Raw genomic sequence first — 21803 nt, 5'->3', positions numbered from 1 at the left:
GGCTTTGTGATGATCACCAGATAATTAGGATAGCAAATAGTCTCTTAGAGATAGATGTTAAAGAAGTCAGCCACACACACAGGGATGTCTGCCAGCAGTGTTCCTGGTGGGTGACTAGTAGAAGAGGCAGATTAACACCGAATGGGTTCCCAATGAATTCTGCCCTGCCCCCAGGAGGACTGTGTTTTTATTAACCTTACAAGCTCACAGATGGTGGACAGTATACAGATAGGACAATAGTTACATCATGCCATTATGATTGGCCCAAGGAAAGTCCAGAAACACCTCTGTCTTGTCTGGATTAAGTTTCAGTTTATTCACCCTCATCCAATCCATTACAGATACCAAACACTAATTTAGAGCCAAAACAGCTTCCTTGGATTTAGGTGGCAAGAAGAGGTAGAGTTGGATGTCATCCGCATACTGGTGACCCCAAACCTCAAAACTGGACAATCTCTCCCAGTGGTTTCATGTAGGTATTAAAATTTACATGTCACCAGAACACCCTGTCAACTCTGGTACCAGACTAAAATGAAAATTATTTTTAGGGCACTAAAAAGAATATTTTGATTACATTTACATTGATCTTAGTTATGCTAGATTCTGTTTCTCATCAGTGTTCTTCTGAGTATGAATTTCACTTTAGTTAGTGGCTGAAATCCAGTAGTAAGTTGCACCTAGAGCAGGCCCACATGAATCAATGAAATTTATGGAGGCGTTGATGTACCAAATCCCCACTACTTCAGTTGCAACCTCCTACTTAATTTCAGTCAAAATCCCCAGTCAATGTGGATTAAACATCACCATCACATCATCATCATCTTATTGGAATGATGACAGAGATCTATGTTCAAGCTATGAAGCTCACTGGGTGACTTTGCGCTGCTTTCTACTCTCAGCCTGATCTGCTTCACAGGGATGTTTTGATAATAAAGTGGGAAGACAGAAGACTATGTATTCTCACCCTATTCACTGAACGAAGACAGGCTATCAAGGCAACAAACAAGCAAACAATCAAATCATATATTATTAATATTTCTACTAGCTGTAGTGGTGGTAGTAGCAAGGGGAGCAATCTTAGTAGCAGCAGCAGCAGCAGCTGTTGTTTTATTGATATTAATATTCTTTGATTTCTAAGCAAAAGTGCTCTATTCTACCCACTTACAGAGACTTTGAGGTGAAGCTACAGAGGAAATATTTGCAAGATATACTGTGCCAGTGTTTCCAGCTGGCACTGTTTCAAAGCATTCATGCCTTGCATCCTAAACAGTGCCAGACAGAAGCAGTGGCCAGAAGCTGACACAGAGATGCTTAGGAATGATCAACCACACCGAATGCAAAATTCAAATTCCTGTGGTGCTCCATAATTACTAAAAAACTAATTCTGGAACAAAAGCAGCCAAAACAGTTATCTTGGCACAGATTCCGTTGGGGTTAAACAGCTATTTTACAAAAGTTGGTTCTTGAAGGTCAGTGAATGCATATTTCTATTGCAGAGACCAGAGGGAAGGCCTGCTTTAGCTACTCAGAATGAAGAGAATGAGAGTTGTGTTGTTCTTCTTTTTATTATTCTACTGTGAGCGGCTCCAGCCACTGTATCCATGATGAGGCAGCAGGTACTGGCTTTATTGGACTCAGCATACAAAGAAAAGAAAAACAGTGTCCCTGTAGTCCTTTGCAGGACGGGGCCTCTAGCCTCAAGCACCAGGGATGGAACTGGTACCTTTCTGTCCTTCCAGTCCTTGCAGGGCTGAGAGAATGTTCTGTCCCAGCACCCAGCTCCGAGGGAGTGACTTCACTCCCGTGGCAGCTCATCTTGGCTGAAAAGTCCAGGCTGTGAAAATAATCTTTGCCAGCCAAGGATGGGGCTGTGCAGCACCGGCTGACCCTGTTTTTCAGCTTTCAACTTGCCTTCAGATAAGCCAGCAGGCCTCTGAGAAGCTCCTTTCAGCATCTACCCCAGCAGACTATTTTCTCTCTTTTCCAAAAATGACAAAAACTCCCAAATATCCAGTGCCTCCTCTCCCTCTCCTTGCTTAAAAGGTAAAGGTAAAGGTTCCCCTTGACATTTTTAGTCCAGTCGTGTCCAACTCTAGGGGGAGGTGCTCATCCCGTTTTCAAGCCGTAGAGCCAGCGCTTGTCCGAAGACAGTTTCCGTTGTCACGTGGCCAGGGTGACTAGGGAAAGCCGTTTTACCTTCCCACCGAGATGGTATCTATTTATCTACTCGCATTTACATGCTTTCGAACTGCTAGGTTGGCGAGGAGCTGGGACAAAGCAACAGGAGCGACGGGAGTTGATCTTACGACTGCTGGTCTTCGGACTCTGCAGCACAGGCTTCTGCGGTTTAGCCCACAGTGCCACCACGTCTCCTTGCTTACTTGCCTCTATATCTCCACAGCTACAGCTGGTTCTCTGCGGGTGGGTTTAGGGCCTCCACCCTCACCTGCCTCAGATGTTTCCTTCAAGGCCAACAACCCTTCTGCCATTGCTGAGGGGGCTTGCCCACACTGGCACTTAACTCCTTCCCCCCCAGCCGGTTGTAGCTGGCTCACATCTACCAAGAGGTTAAAGGTCAGCTAGCCTGTGTGTTTGGTGATTTAAATTTCAGGTGGATGGAGTGCAGTTTCCATCAACTACAGTTTCCATTATCCTTTGCCACTGGCCATGCTAGCTAAAGCTGATAAGAGCTGCCTCCCAACAACCACGTGTTCTCCACTGCCGCCTAAGCAGTATAGGAGCTGTAGGAAGTGACTAAACAAAATAGCCGCAAGCGGTTATGTTGCCAAAGGTTGTAATTAGCAGATCTGGAATATAAATATTGCTTGCAATGCTCAGATGGGTTACAAATGGAACATCGTTCAGAAAATAAATTTTACTTTGTTTTTTTAAAAGCTGTATTGAATAAAACATAAGATTTGTTCAACAAGGAAGTATGAGATTAATTGTCAATGTGTTAACTACAGCTCAGATGTGAAACTGCCCAGAATTGAGCACCACATAAAATTCTTGTTTTGGTTGATTAGTACAAAAGAAGTGACTTGTAATAATCAGAAATAGAATCTCCATAAATATTCCATGTAGGGAGGAAACATCATTCCAGCGTTTCTGAAAGAAGAGCCTTTATTTACTGACCATTGAAGGGCCAAGTGGAATGGCCTGTCTCAATAAGCTCTGACGTTTCATTTCCTGATATTCCATTTCTGTTTTGGTTCATTTTCTTTTGGGGGACTCCTCGTGTTTTGGGGTTTTTCCCCCTTTTGGGCACAACTCCTTTCATTTATCACAAGACTCTTTGGGATCATTTCATATCATTCCCCCCCCCCCAATCTGGTGAGGCAAGAAGAAGGAAGCAAGAGAATGGGGCTGGCAGGGCCAGGAGGAACACAGTGGCAGCGGGAAAGAAGAGAGGGGGAGAGGAAGACGGGACAGGTGGCCACACTAGGGAGGTACATGACAGCAAAAGCAAAAGTCAAGGAGACAAAGAGAGAGCGGGGCAGGCAGCCTCTACGTTGGAATATCAAGGTGAAGCAATATTACATATACAGTGGTGGCTCGCAAGACGAACGCCTCGCGGGACGAAAAACCCGCAAGACGAATGGTTTTTTGCGATTGCTATGGTGCCTTGCAAGACAGCTTCTTCTATGGCCATGTTTTGCAAGACTTTTTTTTTCAAAACCGATGCCTCGCAAGACAAAAAAAATTCATTCATCTTGCGAGGTTCCCATAGGAATGCATTGCAATGCATTCCTATGGGAAACCGCTTTTCGCAAGATGATTTTTTCGCAAGACAGCATTACTCGCGGAACGAATTACATTTGTCTTGCAAGGCACCACTGTACGGTGTTAATCAGGTCCAACACTTATGGTGTAAGGGTACACTGGACAAAACATGTGTGAACATATGAACTGAACTATGGAATGGCCTGCCTAGGGAATGGCATGGAGAAAATCTTTGGTGTACTTCAGACACAGCATAACTGACTGTTTCCTGTTGGCCAAAAGGGCTGAGGATTCATTGCAGCCTGGACCTTTGTATGACAGAATGAGCAAAGAAAGACTGATATGTACATGACTGCTGTGGCAACAAGGCTCTGGCCAAGCTTGAAGGCAATGGAACTGTATAGACAGGCCAAGAACGCACCCTGATAAGATGCTACAGTCGCATCATGTACTACAGGACAAAGGGGAATAAAGAAAAGTGATGCAATGCACTTTTGCTCCCAGTTTGCCATTCACCAACACAGAACTGAATTTTAGGGTGGAAGGTACAGAAGCCAGCCAGAATGCAAGAAAATCAGGGGCATCAGTGGAGCAAGAAACAATTGTTCTTTGGGACTCGGACTCAGCGTCACATTCTTTCATAGTCACATTCAGATGCTTCTCAGTTCACTTTTCCTCCTGTAATTTTTACTTTTGCAGATTTTGACTGCTCAGGGGCCTTTAGGCCTTTGCTTGCCTTCATTTTGAGAGAAGTTTCCGTTTATATAATGGGGTAGAGATTGATCCTTCTGTGAGATACGACACCTCCCTTGTCATTACGTACCTTTCACACACCCATGCCCCCTACAATATTTTTTATTTTACTCTATTTTACATTTTTTTCCTTCTTATTTTTCCATCTTGAATCTCCTGGATCAATTTCCCTGCACGTTTCCCTGTATCATCAGGAACCTGTTCATTGGGATAAGTAGCTGTATGTCTTTTTTTTCCCCTCAATCTTTAGGCCAAACAGCTGGAACATAGTGAGCTTCAACTAGGTGGAAGGTTAGGGACAAATATTGTGTTTCATAAACAGCTAAGTGTGGCTCATTTTGCATAACTGTAGTTTCATTTAATACTGTAATACAGGTTGTTCTGCTCTGCACTCTTCATTTCACCATCACATTGTGCTGGAAATTTATTGATTTTTCCTTTTATTTCTTTTATATTGTGTATTCATTTCACAAATATTTCCTGTTTATCTGCTGTAATTTAAATACGTCTTTCCATTAATTATACCTGCAAGTGGCCTCGTGTCATTTCTGGTTATGCCCTCCTACCCACTGGGGTAACAAGGAACCTTATTTTCACACGGATCTAACTGAAGGAATCAGATGGACAAAATGTGATTGAAATACGTTTTCATTATCCTCTTTTTAAGTTAAACTGAACGAATCTGACTTCAGAGGCTCTCTGTTGGAAATCAACAAAAGAATCCATCAACAAAAGTAGGAGACTTTTTCAAACCCCCCACCCTATTTCAGTCACCTTGAAAGTCCCATCTCCTAGTATTTAAGCAGATGCTGGAGGCTGATCTGTCCAGCATGTTAGAGCTCCTTTGTTACACTGCAGAACCTCTATGAAGCAGGAGGTTCGACTAGAATATGACTTCTGAAGTCCATCCCAAATCCATTATTCTCAGCTTCCTTATGATCAAGTGTGTTGGCAGTGTTACTATACTGGCTTTGCATTATGGTTTGTTTATTTGTTTCAAACTCTGAGTTTTGGGAAGTGAAACCTTTTAATTTTTTTCTACATGTGGACAATTTCATCTTTAAATCATGTGTGTTTATTTGCAACTATGTGTGGCCAGAGGAGGAAAAGGGAGCCGGAGAAGGCAGGTTAAGGGGCACACTTTAAACAGCAGATGCTTAACAGACACCATCCCAAACAGTTCTATCTCATTTAGATCCCACAGGGAGACAGGAGAAAAACGCCTCCCCTCCACGACTCCCACCTCTTTCCAATGATCTCGTAATGGCCCAACCAATTCCATACTGAGTTTAGTGGGTGGGCATTTATTCCAAGCTAAGGACAAGCAGAGAAATCCTGTCTTTGGGTCATTCACAAAACATAGACATTTTTTCCACGTACAGTTTGTTGCCGTTCAAATGCCACCTAATACTGTCTCTTTTAGCAAAAGATGTGCTTTAGATGTTAAGGATAAGAATCAGTTTCAATGAATGAAATATTTACAGTGGTCTCAACAACAACAACAACAACAACAACAACAACAACAACAACAACACACACACACCACATCAGCCAAGAGCTTGTTGACAACTTTCTGTAAGTGACAGAAGCAGATCACTATCCAGGTCCCACAGGGGCACAGATGAGAGACCCAAGACATTTCACATTGTTTGGAAAGAGGGGAAAATATTTAGCATAAAAACATGGCATAGTTTTTTTAAAATGTGTAGAATGTGTGACTTTCATGCACCCTTGGTTGAGGTAAGGCCCCCATGACCCGAGGAGGCCAAATCGCCCTGCTGCCCTCTCTCCATCACAGGGCCTGTCACTATATATGCAATTTACGATTCCTATAGTCTTGGAATGTCTTTTATTCCTCTTCCTGGGTCAGACTCTTAACTTGCAGAGATAATGGAATGAATATAAGGTTACAGATTTTACAGCTATGAGTCACCCCATCACACATAGAGCTTCTATGGTACAAATTACTCCCATTTGATTACTCCAGAATATGCTGTAAGACTCTCCACGTGGTGTTAACCCTTAAAGGTGATTCAGAAGTTTCTGTTAGTGCACAATGATTTAACTGGTGCAGAATGCAGCTGATCCTTACTCTTCAAACATCTTCATCTTGAATAGTGTTTTCCAACCTGGGGGTTGTGACACCCAAGGGGATCACAAAGTGTTTTGGGGGGGTCATAAGTCATCTTATATGTGTTGTTGTTTAGTCGTTAAGTCTATGGCCCACTCTTCATGACCCCATGGACCACAGCACGCCAGGTCCTCCTGTCTTCCACTGCCTCCCAGAGTTGGGTCAAATTCATGTTGGTAGCTTCAGTGACACTGTCCAACCATCTCGTCCTCTGTCATCCCCTTCTGCTCTTGCCTTCACACTTTCCTAACATCAGGGTCTTTTCCAGGGAGTCTTCTCTTCTCATGAGATGGCCAAAGTATTGGAGCCTCAGCTTCAGGATCTCTCCTTCCAGTGAGCACTCAGGGATGATTTCCTTCAGAATTGATAGGTTTGTTCTCCTTGCAGTCCAGGGGACTCTCAAGAGACTCCCCCAGCACCACAATTCAAAAGCATCTTCAGTGGTCAGCCTTCTTTATGGTCCAGCTCTCACTTCCATACAACACTACTGGAAAAACCATAGCTTTGACTATGCGGACCTTTGTTGGCAAGGTGATGTCTCTGCTTTTTAAGATGCTGTCAAGGTTTGTCATTGCTTTCCTCCCAAGAAGCAGGGGTCTTTTAATTTTGTGGCTGCTGTCTCCATCTGCAGTGATCAGAAAGTAAAGCCCAAGAAAGTAAAATTTGTCACTGCCTCCATATTTTCCCCTTCTATTTCCCAGGAGGTGATAGGACCAGTGGCCATGATCTCAGTTTTTTTATGTTGAGCTTCAGACCATTTTTGCGCTCTCCTCTTTCACCCTCATTACAAGGTTCTTTAATTCCTCCTCACTTTCTGCCATCAAAGTGGCATCATCTGCATATTGGAGGTTGTTGATATTTCTTCCCACAATCTTAATTTCAGCTTGGGATTCCTGCAGTCCAGCCTTTCACATGATGTATTCTGCATATAAGTTAAATAAGCAGGGATACAATATACAGCCTTGTACTCCTTTTCCAATTTTGAACCAATCAGTTGCTCCATATCCAGTTCTAACTGTTGCTTTCTTTCCCACATATAATTTTTTCAGGAGATAGATAAGTTGATGAGGCACTCCCATTTCTTTAAGAATTTGCCATAGTTTGCTGTGGTCCAAACAGTCAAAGGCTTTTGCGTAGTCAATGAAGCAGAATGAGATTTGGTCTCTAGTTCCTCTGCCCCTTCGAAATCCAGCTCGTATTTCTGGGAGTTCTCGGTCCACATACTGCTGAAGCCTACCTTGGAGGATTTTAAGCATAACCTTGCTATTGTGTGAAATGAGTGCAATTGTACGGTAGTTGGAGCATTCTTTGGCACTGCCCTTCTTTGGGATTGGGATATAGACTGATCTTTTCCAATCCTCTGGCCACTGCTGAGTTTTCCAAACTTGCTGGCAGTTTGGAAACTATAGTTTGGAGCAGTGTCATCTTTTAAGATTTTAAATAGTTCGACTGGAATGCCCTCACCTCCACTGGCCTTGTTGTTAGCCATGCTTTTTAAGGCCCTTGTCATTTCACTCTCCAGGATATCTGTCTCAAGGTTAGCAACCACACTATCTGGGTTGTCTGGGACATTCAGATCTTTCTCGTATAATTCCTCCGTGTATTCTTGCCACCTCTTCTTGATGTCTACTGCTTCTGTTAGGTCCCTACCATTTTTGCCCTTTATCATGTCCATCTTTGCACATATGTTCCTTTAACATCTCCAATTTTCTTGAACAGATCTCTGGTTTTTCCCTTTCTATTATTTTCCTCTATTTCTTTGCACTGTTCATTTAAGAAGGCCTTTTTGTCTCTCCTTGCTATTCTTTGGAAGTCAAAGAATATATGCGTTTTAGCCCTTGTTAAATAGTTTCTTCCTTGACCTTTCAGAGCGAGATAATAAAGTTAGTGTGTATGTGTATGTATGAAAAACAGACCCTTTGGGGGAGAAAGAAGACTCTACTTTCTGAGAAGGGATGACTTTATTCTTTTAAAATGCCTTTTTATGCAAACACATGGGGGGAGGGTTGCAGGTTACTTGGCTATTATAAAAGAGAGACATGACTCGAAAAAGATTAGGAACCACTGATTTAGAATGTAACTTTTCCAAGCTCTACTACTGGTACATTTCTACTCAATTAAATTTGATACTTACTACCTTGAAACCCTTTAACATCCTGTGGTAAAGATCTTTAAAGAATCTCCCCTATGAGCCTCACCATGTTTTATTATGTAAAATGCTTCTCATGAATCTCCAATCTCTGCTTAAACTCTGCATGACCACTTTTGGTCAAAGGAGACAGCATTTGTCTCTATAGACACATATTGTGAGCTGGAAGAAGGCAGTTTCCTATGTTTCTAATTAAAAAAAATTTAAAAGGTTATTCTTCAACCATAACCCTTACAGAAAAAAAAACATATACTATATAGGCAAGAAACTAAATGCTCGACAACAATATTTACCTAATGAGAGAAAAAAGGAATCCTCTGAAAAGGCCAAATTCTGATGACCATTAAGTCACTTCTAGTGAGCCTTTGTTCGTTAAGCTAAAGTTCCCCACAATTTACTTACACCGTCATTCCTAGATATATGATCTTAGTGTTTGGTCACTTTAAGGTATGTGTTGCTGGAACCGACTCAGCTGCTTCAGCAATCCATACAGCTCTTTAAATGGCTGCCAACTCTTCCTCATTATTCACTACGAATCTCCCTATCTTTCTATCACATAAAAAACTTCTGTTTGACAGCAAATTGCTCTAGATGCTTGTCAAAAAGTAGATGCTTATATAAGAATTGCACGCGAGACCACTTCTTTCTGACTAGAATACAGAGCTTCTCTCCAGGGATAGATTAATCTGTCAGTTTTGGTTTCTATAATACTCACATTTTTCAGAACATACGTTCATTCTGTCCTGTTTCCATAATAGTTTGACAGTTTTTTAAAGTCTGCATGAAAATATGTGCACATATCTTCCTAGGAACAAAATTTGTGAATATCCATACTTCCTTTTGAAAAAATGCACATTTAGTTAAAGACAAAACACATGTCGGCCTTCTTCCCCATTTTTCCTGCAAGCAACTCTTTATGGTAGGTAGGCTAAGAGACGGAGTTTCACTTACAGGGCATTTAACAGCTCAGTCAGGACTTGAACATCCCAACTCCTAGTCTAACACACTTGCCTTTATATCACTTCCCCTCACAAATATATGTATATTCACATGGAGGTGAGACTACATCTTCCTCCAGAAACGAAGTCAGGATGCAAGCTCATGGGAGACATGGCAAGCCACGCGGCACAAACGTCTCTCCAGCACCTTGTTGCACCATCCAAAACTTGCCCCCTGAGGAAAGTTCATCATTCCGCATTCTATAGTGCAGCCATGCCAAGCTTTGGCTCATGAAAGTCTGTTTCATGAATCATTTTTAGTCCTCGACATACTACAAGAGCCTTTGTTGCTCAAACTCACCGTGAGGAAGGTCAGAGGTCATATGAGGCATGAGGTAGCTCCGGATCAACTCCCACTCAAAGTCATCCTCAACACCTTGGCTGTATTCACACTGGTTATAGTCCCCATCTTCCTCAAACGTGCAGCCAGCTGCGGAAAATATAGAAAAAGGAACAGCTGTGTGAGGGATAACATTTTTGTACAGAAAGAAACATAAATAATTCTAATAGGATACATAAAAAGTCACAGGGAGCACAAGAAACAAAATACATTCAGCCACACATCTGCTGCCGAGATCCATTTCCCCTTATAGTTTCTATTCACTGGAAACACAAAATTATAGAGTATGAAAGCACTTCATGGCTAAGCTATACAGAAAATCCAGAACTGCCTTCTGGAACAACAGAAAATGAATCTTCTTATTTAATTTTGACCATTTTCAAGTCATTGTGTCCCTAAATTTGTCTTCCAAGGTTCTTCTGTTAGCCTTTTAGTTTTTGAAGTTTAATGGGTGCCTGTCAGAAAAAAAAGTTTCTTTTTTTAAGACATAAGACATAAGACATAAGAAATTTATTTGTCATTGCACTCACAAGCGGGTGCAACGAAATGAGGTGCTCTTCCCCAAAGTAAAACTGGACAACACCACTACAAAAAAAGTTAAAAATATACACAACACTCACCATACAAATATAGATACCCCGTTTCTCCCAGCAATTAAAATTCCACCAAAAACTTATGACCCCGCATTTAAACTCAATATTGCACTTGGGTAAAAGCTGTTCTTGAATCTGCTTGTCCTTGCTTTCAATACCCTGAATCTCCTTCTCGATGGTAATAGTTTAAAGAGCTGATGTCCCGGGTGAGAGGAGTCTTTCAGTATGTTAGATATCTTCCTTTTTCAGTTAGAATCCATCCACCCATTCATTATTTATTTATATCCTGCCTGCCTTCCAGTTTATGGAGCATGCATGCTTTGACTTTAATGCCCACGCATAGACGCTGCTATTTGGCCAGGATTTTAGCATATCAAATCAAAGGTCCGACGGTTTTATCCTCTTGATGGAAATTTACATCTAGTAACTGAGCCTGTTGGTTTTGCTTTGTTATTTGTCTAACCTTGGTACTGTATGTTTTATACATTTCATACTGATGCATTACTATTATCCTTGTTATACTCTGCCTTGACAGCTCTGTTGGAGGGTGGCCTAAAACAACGGTTTAAAATTAAATAAAATTTTTAAATAAGTTCAAGTTCAAAGATCCTAGAGAAAGTAAAGACCTCTGCTGTCAAATATATTTGAGACATGACAGGCTGAACATTAAATTCCTTTTCCAAGCCGCTTTAATCCATAATTAAGTCTGCTAGTGAGGAAAACAAGTTTTATAAGTAGCTCAGTCCTAGGAAAAGAAACCAGTCATTCAGAAATATTATCGGGCTGTGCGTTATAAGCTTAAACCAAATTTCACAGGAAAAAAGGAATGCCAAGGGAACAGGGTTTCTCAACCCTTTTTTTAACCCACACCCTGTTTTCATAAACATAAAATTCTGATCTTTTGTCCCCTTTACAGCTTGTCTTCCCTAGGGCCATGAATAAGAGGAAGCAACTGGAGACTTGCCCTGAGAGCCAAATTTAGAGGATGTGCCATTTCCCCCAGACTTCCAAGACTGGCCATGTAAGACGACAGTAGTAGACTAAGACATAAGAGTGAGCAGAGGAAATGTAGTCAAGTATACGAGTCCACGTGGTGGCGCTGCGGGCTAAACCGCAGAAGCCTGTGCTGCAGGGTCAGAAGACCAAGCAGTCGTAAGTGTCCCAATTCCCGCCAACCTAGCGGTTCGAAAGCATGCAAATGCAAGTAGATAAATAGGGACCACCTCGGTGGGAAGGTAACAGCGTTCCGTGTCTAAGTCACACTGGCCATGTGACCACGGAAGATTGTCTTCAGACAAACGCTGGCTCTATGGCTTGGAAACGGGGATGAGCACCGCCCCGTAGAGTCGGACACGACTGGACAAAAATTGTCAAGGGGAACCTTTACCTTTTATACGAGTCCCTCAGACCACGGATTTTCTTCTAAAATCCTGGCCGCCATTTTCACCCTTACCCAGCTCCACATGTCGAGATTCAGAATTATTCCACTCTAAGATGGAAAATGTTAAAATGTTCGCAAAATGCCTATAATGGTTACCAGGAAAGACTGCACAAAATAGTGATTATCAAGTTTTGGACAACATTGTCCCTTTTCCACCACCACCCCCAGAAACCCTCATACCTCCTCGTCTCTTCTTTACTATAATCCTATCCCCCTTCATTTTAGATTTTAAAATTAAAATAAATACAAAAATGAAACAAAAGTAAGTACACATTTCTTGAGATACCCTAAAGTTTAGCACTGTAATCAATCACAAAAGTTTTTCTAAGGTCATATATTTCTTGAAGGCTTTCACAGTCGGGATCTGATGGTTGTTGTGGGTTTTTCGGGCTCTTTGGCTGTGTTCTGAAGGTTGTTCTTCCTGACGTTTCGCCAGTCTCTGTGGTCGGCATCTTCGGAGGACTGGAGTGGGAACTCTGTCCATGCTCTGCTGAAGGAGCAAAACTCAACAGAGCATGGACAGAGTTCCTACTCATGTTCCTCTGAAGATGCCGGCCACAGAGACTGGCAAAACTTCAGGAAGAACAACCTTCAGAACACGGCCAAAGAGCCCGAAAAACCCACAACAACTGTCCTATATTTCCTTCCCTCCCCCACCCCCCTTGCCTCACAATCTTGTGCCACCCTTGGAAGTACTTCATGTCCTTCCTAGAGGCTCATGTCCCCTCTAGTTTGGGACACAACAGCACAAATATTATAAATGCTGGAGCTGGAAATGGGGGATAGTCCATGCCCATGTACTCCACCTACAGAGACAGACAGTACACTTCTCGTGGGGTCCCTTCTAGGCCATTCAGTGTCACTAGTAGGCGAATCACATTTTCACTTGCAAGCCAAGCGCATTGCCTTCTGTTTCCCCAATAAGAGGCCATGGCGGGCAGCTCTCTCTTAATTACACTAGATTTGCAGGGGAGAGGTGTTGAGAAGCTGAAGGAGCAAAACTGAAGCAGAGTAAAGCCCCATAGAACATTCCTTGGAGGTTTTCCCCACCCTTAGTTTTTGTCTTTGCTGTTTTTCCCCAACTCAGTGCAATAGGATGACATTGCTGGGGGATGGTGGGGGAGGGATTCTTCTCCAGCTCAGACTTCAATCCAAGCTAAGATCAATTTAGAGGCTCATGAAGCCTCTGAAGTTATTTTACAAATTTCTAATAATCCTCAGACTGGAGCAATTTTGGACATGATGTGAAGCGTCAAGACATCAGGAGGATGTAGGGATGTAAATCCTGACTTGATTTGTCCTCATGGGGAAATGAGAATACTTCAAAAATTTTCTCATTAACACCAGCCACCACAGGCTTTATTCTCTCTGGTTTGGGTAAAAAATCTTCACATTTTACCTGCCATTTTTGTGCATTTCTTGTAAAACACACAGAACAAGCTGGTGAAAACAGGGGCATTGTGCCATGGCTCACTGAAGGCTTGGCTTGGGGCACCTACAGGAACTGTTTGGCTGTAAAGGAGAACTCCATTAGGGGAAAAAGTAGATTCTTAGGAACCCAGCTTCCCAAATGCCAGAAGCTGAGCTCTAGATGACGGCTGACCAGCTCAGCCTTATAAACCTCTGCCTTGGCTGTTAGAAGCAATTTCTCTCGTGAGCTGCAGATGGTGCCTACTGTGTTCCTTGTACCATCACCCTTGCCAAGACTATGCTGCTGATTATGACCTTGGGCTGTCCTGCCTCTGCCTCTCGAAATCTCCTCCCTTCCTGTTTGCTGCTTACAACTTGACTGACTAGAGGACCTTGGGTTATTATTAGGCTCGGGTTTGGATTCTCCTCCCCTAGCTTGTGCTGGACTCTGATATAAGTTTGTTTCTGACCTTGGCTTATTTTCCCCCTCTAGATTTTCTCCATCTGGCCCATCTGCCGGTGGTCTAGTTCTTTCCTACTGGATCCTACCCAACAAGGAACACAACAGTTTGTGGGGTTTTTTTTTCCTGTTATGATAAATCACCTTGTCTTGTTCTTTCTGCTCTGTATGTGCTTAGTTACATACAAGAATAAAAAATGTTCTTCTACATAAAAACAAAGGTTCTGCACAGAATATATTGGGAGGGGCATGCAAAAACCATGATGGAGGAAAAAGATGTTGACATCTCAGTTTTATGCTGAAGCTGAGATCTTGCAAGAAAACTGGAATGCTGCGTCATTATACTGGGATAGCCAGCAATCTTAGCAGGAACAAGACTTCTTTATACCTCTAGCAAAAAGCAAAACCAGTGAACTCTATATTTGCCGTCATCATCATCTTAGAACTGCAGAGCAGGAAGGGACCCTATAGATCACTGAGTCCATCGCATCAAGGAGGCACAGTGGGGAAATCAAATCCCCAACTTCTGGCTCCATAGCCAGATACCTAAACCACCGAGCTATCAGCAGTTCTATACCATGTTGTACATGGTTATCTGAAAGAAAAAGAAAAAAAAAGTCAGCCTATGAATGAAGGCTGACATGTTATCTGAATTCCTGCATGTTATTTAGAAGATTATGAGCAGAGAGAGGAACGTGCATAGTTCTCCTCTTTTTAGGCAACTGCGCGCATTGCATGGATGTTATCGCAAGATCTATCATTCCATTCCCTGCTTACATGTTGATTGTACATATGAATAATATTGACTGAAAAAAAGCTTAAATTATAACCCTGGGACTCTTGCTCTTGTCCATGCCACATATAGAAGTTGACTGGACTGGCAGCTGAATTTTCTTTTACGGGGTTGCTCCGGGGTGCAGGACAGGCCGTGTGGTACACAAGATCCAAGGAACAGAAACGTTGGAAGGAGGTCACAAAGAACTGTTGAAATGCTGCAAGTGTTGCCTTGCAGTCATGAATTTATGTATTTATGTATTTATGTATGTATGTATGTATGTATGTATGTATGTATTTATTTATTTATTTATTTATTTATTTATTTATTTATTTATTTATTTATTTATTTATTTATTTATACCCCGCCCATCTGGCCTAGAATACCACCCATGAGAATGTATAAAATACAGGTTGCACTTCTTTCAGAGACAGGAATGGTATAAAAGAAATAACTTAGCCAGATTTTTGCCAAAATATAACAATGAAAAATGGTAAGCAGATGTTTCATACCAAAATGATGTTCCATACTCTGTTAGGAAGATTCCAGCACCAAGCAAAGTACAGCGGTGCCTCGCAAGACGGGCGCCCCATTTAACGAAGAAACCACATTACGACGATCTTTTTGCAACTGCAATTGTGATCGCAAAACGATGGTCTGAATGGCCTTTTTTCGCTTTGTGATGATCAGTTCCCTGCTTCGGGAACCGATTCTCCCAAAACGACGATTTTAAAATAGCTGATCAGCTGTTTCAAAATGGCTGCCGGGTTTTTAAAAAAGGCTCCCTGCTGTTTTCTGGGACAGATTCCTCGCTGCACAGGCAGCGAAAATGGCCACGCTATGGAGGATCTTCACTGGACAGTGAGTTTCAAGTCCATAGGAACGCATTAATCGGGTTTTAATGCGTTTCTATGGCTTTTTAATTTCGCATTACAACGTTTTTGTTCTACAGCGATTTCGCTGGAATGAATTAACGTCGTAATGCGAGGCACCACTGTAAGTAGAAAGCACAGAGCTAGCTGTGAGCTTACATCGGCCCCAGGGAGGACAGAAAACTTCCAGCTTACTCACTGGTTTCTTCACAGATCATCAGTCACCTTTAGAAATAATGAGCCTTTCTCATAGTTGCAGTCATTAATGGGAAGCTGGCATATTCACAGTAGGTAATGAGGATGCTCAAGGTAGAGAAAAGCCCATTTTCAGTAATGATGGCTAAAAGAAGAAAAAGAAAAGAAAGGAAAAGAAAGGGGGGAAGAAAAGAAATAGGAAGGATTCGGTCCCTATTTTTTGATCCCACTCCTTATAGAGATGTTGCATTGCTTTTCTAACGTTTCTCTAAAAAGCCAACACCAAGCTGGTCCTATCTAAACAACCATGTTTTGCAAAACACAAAAGTATAGGATGGATAGTTATGAATTCTTTTCCCAATTTTTCTGTTCAAATATTTTCTACCGGAACACAGTGGCAACAGAAAAGAACTGAAATTTAGAGCTTGGCATGTATCTTTTAAACAGGTAATTTGTCATTTGAGTTTTTAAAATCCATGTGCACAGACACCCTAGCCTGGTGATCAAAAGCATTACCATTACTATTATCAACAAAATTTAATGACTCAGTGCATTACAGTACTTAGTTCATGCTAGTTTCAGAATGGATGGTGAGAACAAAATTATTTACAAAAGTACTGTGGCACCTTAAAAATTAATTATTTACATTGCTCACACGGTATGGTCAAGGTCCCTGCAAATTGGGCAAAGCTTCTCTATGCAAAATCAGTGCCCTTTCCTTACGAAATGCTAAACACACACACAATCATGAAGAACAACTGAATGAATGTTTGAAGACATCCAAACGATTTTTAAAATTGGAAGCACTGCATGGAACAAAGCAGCAGATGCCAGAGTTTTTGTTATTGCACAGTTTTGCACCCGAAACGCACACAAACATTATTGCCAATGAGATAACTACCCTCAGGAGCACCACAAACTATCTTGATGTCCTGTCATATGAGAAGAAGACATCGACATTGATTGACCTTACATACCACAGACTAAGAGGGAATGAACAGGTGAAACACACCCAGTGAGCTTCATGGTTCGACTTAAAGGTGAATCTGTCTGACACTCTGATCACTGCGCCACACTAGCTAATGCTAGCAGGGCTGACTCATTCACTTGTTTGCTATTGCTTGCAACACGTCAGCTGCAGTTGCTACTGCAAAACAATAATAAAAATAAAAATAATAAGAATAAGAATAATAAGAATAATAAAAATAAGAATAAGAAGAGGAAGAAGTAGAAGTAGAAGTAGAAGTAGAAGTAGAAGTAGAAGTAGAAGAAGAAGAAGTAGAAGTAGAAGAAGAAGAAGAAGAAGAAGAAGAAGAAGAAGAAGAAGAAGAAGAAGAAGAAGAAGAAGAAGAAGAAGAAGAAGAAGAAGAAGAAGAAGAAGAATCTCCCCTGTACTCTCTATTGCTATACCCTACTCTCAGGTAGTTTTCACTAGTAAGGTGCTTCATCAGCCAGCATTTTATTAAAGAAACCAAAGGGAGCGTTCTGGCAAACCCACTGCTGTGAAGAGTTGAAACATCCCTTCTCTTCCTCACCTCAAATTCACATTTCCTCTACAATGCACCTCGTAAGAACCCCAGGAGTTGCATCATGCTAGACTTGTCAAGGTATCAGAGTTCAAAACCATAAGAAACACAAACAACAAAGAAAACTGATTAATTAACTTTATATTTTAGTATGTGAGTGCTGTTGTTTTTAAAGCTGGATTCTTTTTCCTTTTGTGCCCTCACCTAGTAAAAATATCTCAAAGGATGTCTGAAAATGTCCATCTTTGTGAATACAAACTGGCTTGATCCACACCTGTCAGTTTGGTTTGTTGATTAGAACATGATTGTCCTTGTTTTGCTTTTCCTCGGATTTTGTCATGTCATTTCCAGATCAAAAAGCTCATTAAAAGGCTTTAGATTAATATGTTTTAGACATGCAGGTATTGTATATTTTGGATCAAAATCTGTCCAAAGATATCAGTTTCAAAAGGCATTTCTGTACTACTTTTCATGTGGATTTTCTCTCTTAAATAGTACATGGATATGGACGGCAGGATGGAATTGGTGTATGAATAAGCAAATGCAAAACGATCATGGATCAAAACTAGACTGATCTGTCCAGCAGACTTATATGCTCACTACACACAGGAATTTACACTTGTTGCTATGTCAGTTCTCTACTATGCATGGCAAGCACATAACACTGCCAAGAAAACAGGACTTTTTCCAAGTTCCTGTTAAATAGACTGAGAAGACCAGCTCTTCTTATGAAGGGGAATATAATGTGGGGATGGCTGGTTTCCAGGGATGGAGGAAGGTGCATTCCACATCCTGAATTGCACTAGAAGCCATGTTACCAACAATTTTTTTGCCACCACCATGATAATTTTGTGGTTATATCCAAGGCTTCTTCCTCCACCACTGTAGCGGATTCCAAACTTTAGCAGCAACCCTAATCAATGGCTATCAACAGTTCAGGAGGGTGGCAAAGCGCCCTCCCTCTAGATCAGGCTTGTCCAACCTGTGGCCCAAGGGCCGCATCCGGCCCAGGTTGGTTCATAATGCGGTCCAGTGCAATTTTTTAAAAAGGAAATTCCAAAGTTTCAAGTTACACTGCCAGCACTTGCGGCCGGAATGCGGCTCGGGCACATCACAACGGTAGGGGGGGAGAGAGAGGGAAGGAAGGAAGGAGCGGGAGGGGAGGGGACAGGGGGGCTGTGTGACTACATCACGCCATCTCTGTCAATAGGTGGACTCCCTCCCGGCCCCATAAAGCTACTAGAGTCAAAGCTGGCAGCCTCTGCTGTCTGATATTGCAGCAGCCAGTAAGCGCGCTTGGAGCGGGGCTGCGGAGGATGGCTAGGGCTGCCCCCCCAATGCGGCCCAAACCAAATTTATGTGCTGCCCAAACCAAATTTTCATCTTCTAATGTGGCCCAGGGAAGGTGAAAGGTTGGACACCCCTGCTCTAGATGGAGTCTTGCCAGTCTGCATGATGAAACATTCCCTCCAGAATGACGACGGGAATGCACCATTTCCTCCACAACTATTGATTTTTAAACATGCACTTTCACTAGGCCACAAAACATCCTTGTAGCCACATGCAACTCACTGGATGCATGTTGCCCACTCCAGTTTTAACGGCAGGGGTTAGGAATCTTCTGATATGTCCATGGTTTTAGCAAGATATCAGTTGCAGCAGACATTAGAGCTCTACAGAATATAACACTTTGTCCTGTTTTTCTCCCCAGGCTACCTGAGCAACATAATAGAGAAGTCAGAATACGTACAGTTCATTTTGAAAGATCACTCTGATCTGGGCTACCATAATCTTAAATGTTGGACCAAACCCAAAGAAAAAAACAGCCAAGAGGACATAACATTCCTGCCCTCCAACATTATTTTATGTTATGTTTTTATTAGTGAAGTGAGGTTAAAATAGGCTACAGCTAAACATTTATGCAAAAAATTAATTTGCAAAGAGCTTTACAACATTGATCATGCTTATCCTTGCAAGGAAGTCTACTGTTAATAACCTCCAAAGATGCTAAAAGAGCAGTAGGACGCTGGATTCCTGGATTGAGTCAGGATTCTTTCTGAACCATACCTGGAGATGCTGGATATTGACCTTGCCATCTAGCACGTGTTCTACCACTGAGCAACACCCCCTCCTCTAAATCAGGCCTCATTTTGCAGGGAAGGGGACTTGGGTGCATAAACCTCCCACATACCAGGCAGAGGATGAGGGTCAAACTTATGACCACTGGCTTAGGTGGCTGTGAAAGAGCATTACAGTAGTGCCTCGAGTTACGAACGTCCCGACCTACGACCATTTCAAGTTATGACCAGCTCCGGCTGCAAAATTTTGCTTTAACTTGCAACTGGAGCTTCCACTTAACGAAAAGAAAAAGGTAGGGGGAAAAGGTGGGAAAGTCAACTTTTTAATTGTAGGTGGTGATGAGGCTGCTTCTATGTAGCTCTTTCACCCCAGCAGTTAGAAAGTGTGCATCGGAGGAGGCTTGGGACTGCCTCCTTCTGCTCTTGAGCATGTGTGTGTGTTTGCAGGGAGGCTTCGGACTGCCTTGTAAGGTAAGGTGCTGTTTTCTGCTTTTTAAAACCTGTACTGGGTGTTTTTGCAGTGTGGTTTTGAGCTGAGGAGGGGTTATATTTCTGTGCTGTGATGGGTCTTGGGGGTTTGTTTGTTGGTTCCCCCCCATTTCTGATGGGCCTTGGGGGGGTTGTTGCTTTTTGTAGCGTTTTTTCCCATTTCCGATGGGTCTTGGGGGGGTTGGTTGGTTTTCTGTTCCCCCCCATTTCCGATGGGTATTGGGGGGTTTTGTTGCTTTTTGTTCTATTTTTTTCCATTTCCGATGGGTCTTGGGGGCTTCGGTTACTTTTGGGGGAGTTCCCCATTTCCAATGGTCCTGCATGCTTCCCTTGCTTCTTCCTTTGTTTTCTTTGCATTTCCGGCCTGCCCCCTTTGTTCTCTGTGCATTTCTGATCTGCTCTGTGTGTTTTCTTTGCATTTCCAATGGGTCTTGCACGCTTGAATGCTTTTTGCCCCCCCTTTGGCCATAAGGGATTAATCGCATTTCCAATGAGTCTTGCAGTGTGTGTGTGTGTGTGTGTGTGTGTGTGTGTGTGTGTGTGTGTTTCCTTTGGCCGGAATGGATTACTTGCCTTTCAATGCATTTCTATGGGAAATGATGCTTCGACTTACGACCATTTCAAGTTACGTCCATCTTCTGGAATGGATTATGTTCATAAATCGAGGCACCACTGTACTATGCACAGCAACTAGGAATGCCTTTCCTTTCTCCTCTACCTACAGTCTCCAAAGCCTTCTATGAGGCTTTGTGGAACTAAAGGCAGATATTCCACATGCAAAGGAATGTACTAAATGAAATAAGGAAGATAAGATATATTCCTAGAAAAGAACAGATAAACTGATGTGTGAAAACAGAAATTGCCTAGAGCTTCAAAAGAAAACCCAGAGCATTTTTTCCTGATTAGACATTTTAAAAAAAAAAAAGCAGACAAGGAAGAGGAGAAAACCCCTATGTCTTTCCAAAGATCCTCTTAATTGTTCATGGGCCCTAAAAGTATAGGTACCCCAAAGAACAAAAGAGCAAAATCTAAGATTCACCTTTTGATTTCCTCTGAGACACACATTACGAACATAGTATACTGTACTTCTTGAAACAACGGTGCGTCCCCAGCCAACCAAACTTCTCTTTAAGTTGATAATAGAACATAACAGAAAAACATCTAAAACATCCTCCATACCAGGAGGATTTGCTAGATACTGTTCATTGCACCCCACTGCTTTCCTTCAAAAGAAGGGGCTTTATTTAAAAAAAGCTCTTTTATGAAACATCAGCAACCTTTGTTGAGATGGGGGGGGGAAATGCACATAGCAATCTGCAAGGGTGGAACACTTTCTGGCTCAACCTCCGACACATTAAATAAAGTCATTCTGAATTCCAGCAAACCTTCTTCCTGCAAGAAGCCAAGGCTTAGTAACTGAGCTGTGCCATTTCAAGCAGTGCATATTCTACACACGCAAACACCTTTACTGTTTGCCGAAGACCTTACAATGTCTTTCAGTTCTCTACTTTCTCTTTTCTTGCCAAATCCAAAAGGCTCTGGGGGTCGTACTTTCAAGGAAAAAAAATAGTATGGCATGTTAACTGGTGCAGCCCAAGCTTGTTGTTCGCTGACCTATTTGTTCCATTAAAATCACCGATTACAAGCAGGGCACAGCTTCAGTAATCATTAATGCTGGCCCCCTGGGCCAACATGAGCAGGCACATTAAGAAAGCCCTGAGCTAGCAAAATGAACAAAGGCAAATTTCCCCTTAACAGTCCAGCCAGCTCTCAGAACCTATTTATTATTTTGTTACTTGTTAATCTATCTTTCCCCTTCTCCTCAAGTTGCATTGGTCAGTTCCCCTCCCTCGGGCTTTCCTCCGAGTTT

The 21803-nt window shown here is 42.2% G+C and overlaps 1 protein-coding gene across 8 annotated transcripts in view; it reads right to left on the bottom strand.

Annotated features, from left to right (window-relative positions):
- Positions 1-21803, bottom strand: part of PTPRU (protein tyrosine phosphatase receptor type U) — a 464942-nt gene that overhangs the window by 297303 nt on the left and 145836 nt on the right. For all 8 annotated transcript variants that reach the window (XM_072979748.2, XM_072979749.2, XM_072979750.2 and 5 more), the window contains exon 2: positions 10056-10184. In XM_072979748.2, the coding sequence (XP_072835849.2) occupies positions 10056-10184 (129 nt within the window). The remainder of the gene's footprint in view (positions 1-10055; positions 10185-21803) is intronic.

The sequence above is a fragment of the Pogona vitticeps genome, chromosome 9 (assembly GCF_051106095.1).
Source record: "Pogona vitticeps strain Pit_001003342236 chromosome 9, PviZW2.1, whole genome shotgun sequence".
In the NCBI taxonomy this organism is placed as follows: Eukaryota; Metazoa; Chordata; class Lepidosauria; order Squamata; family Agamidae; genus Pogona; species Pogona vitticeps.
This window is presented reverse-complemented; position numbering and strand designations above follow the sequence as displayed.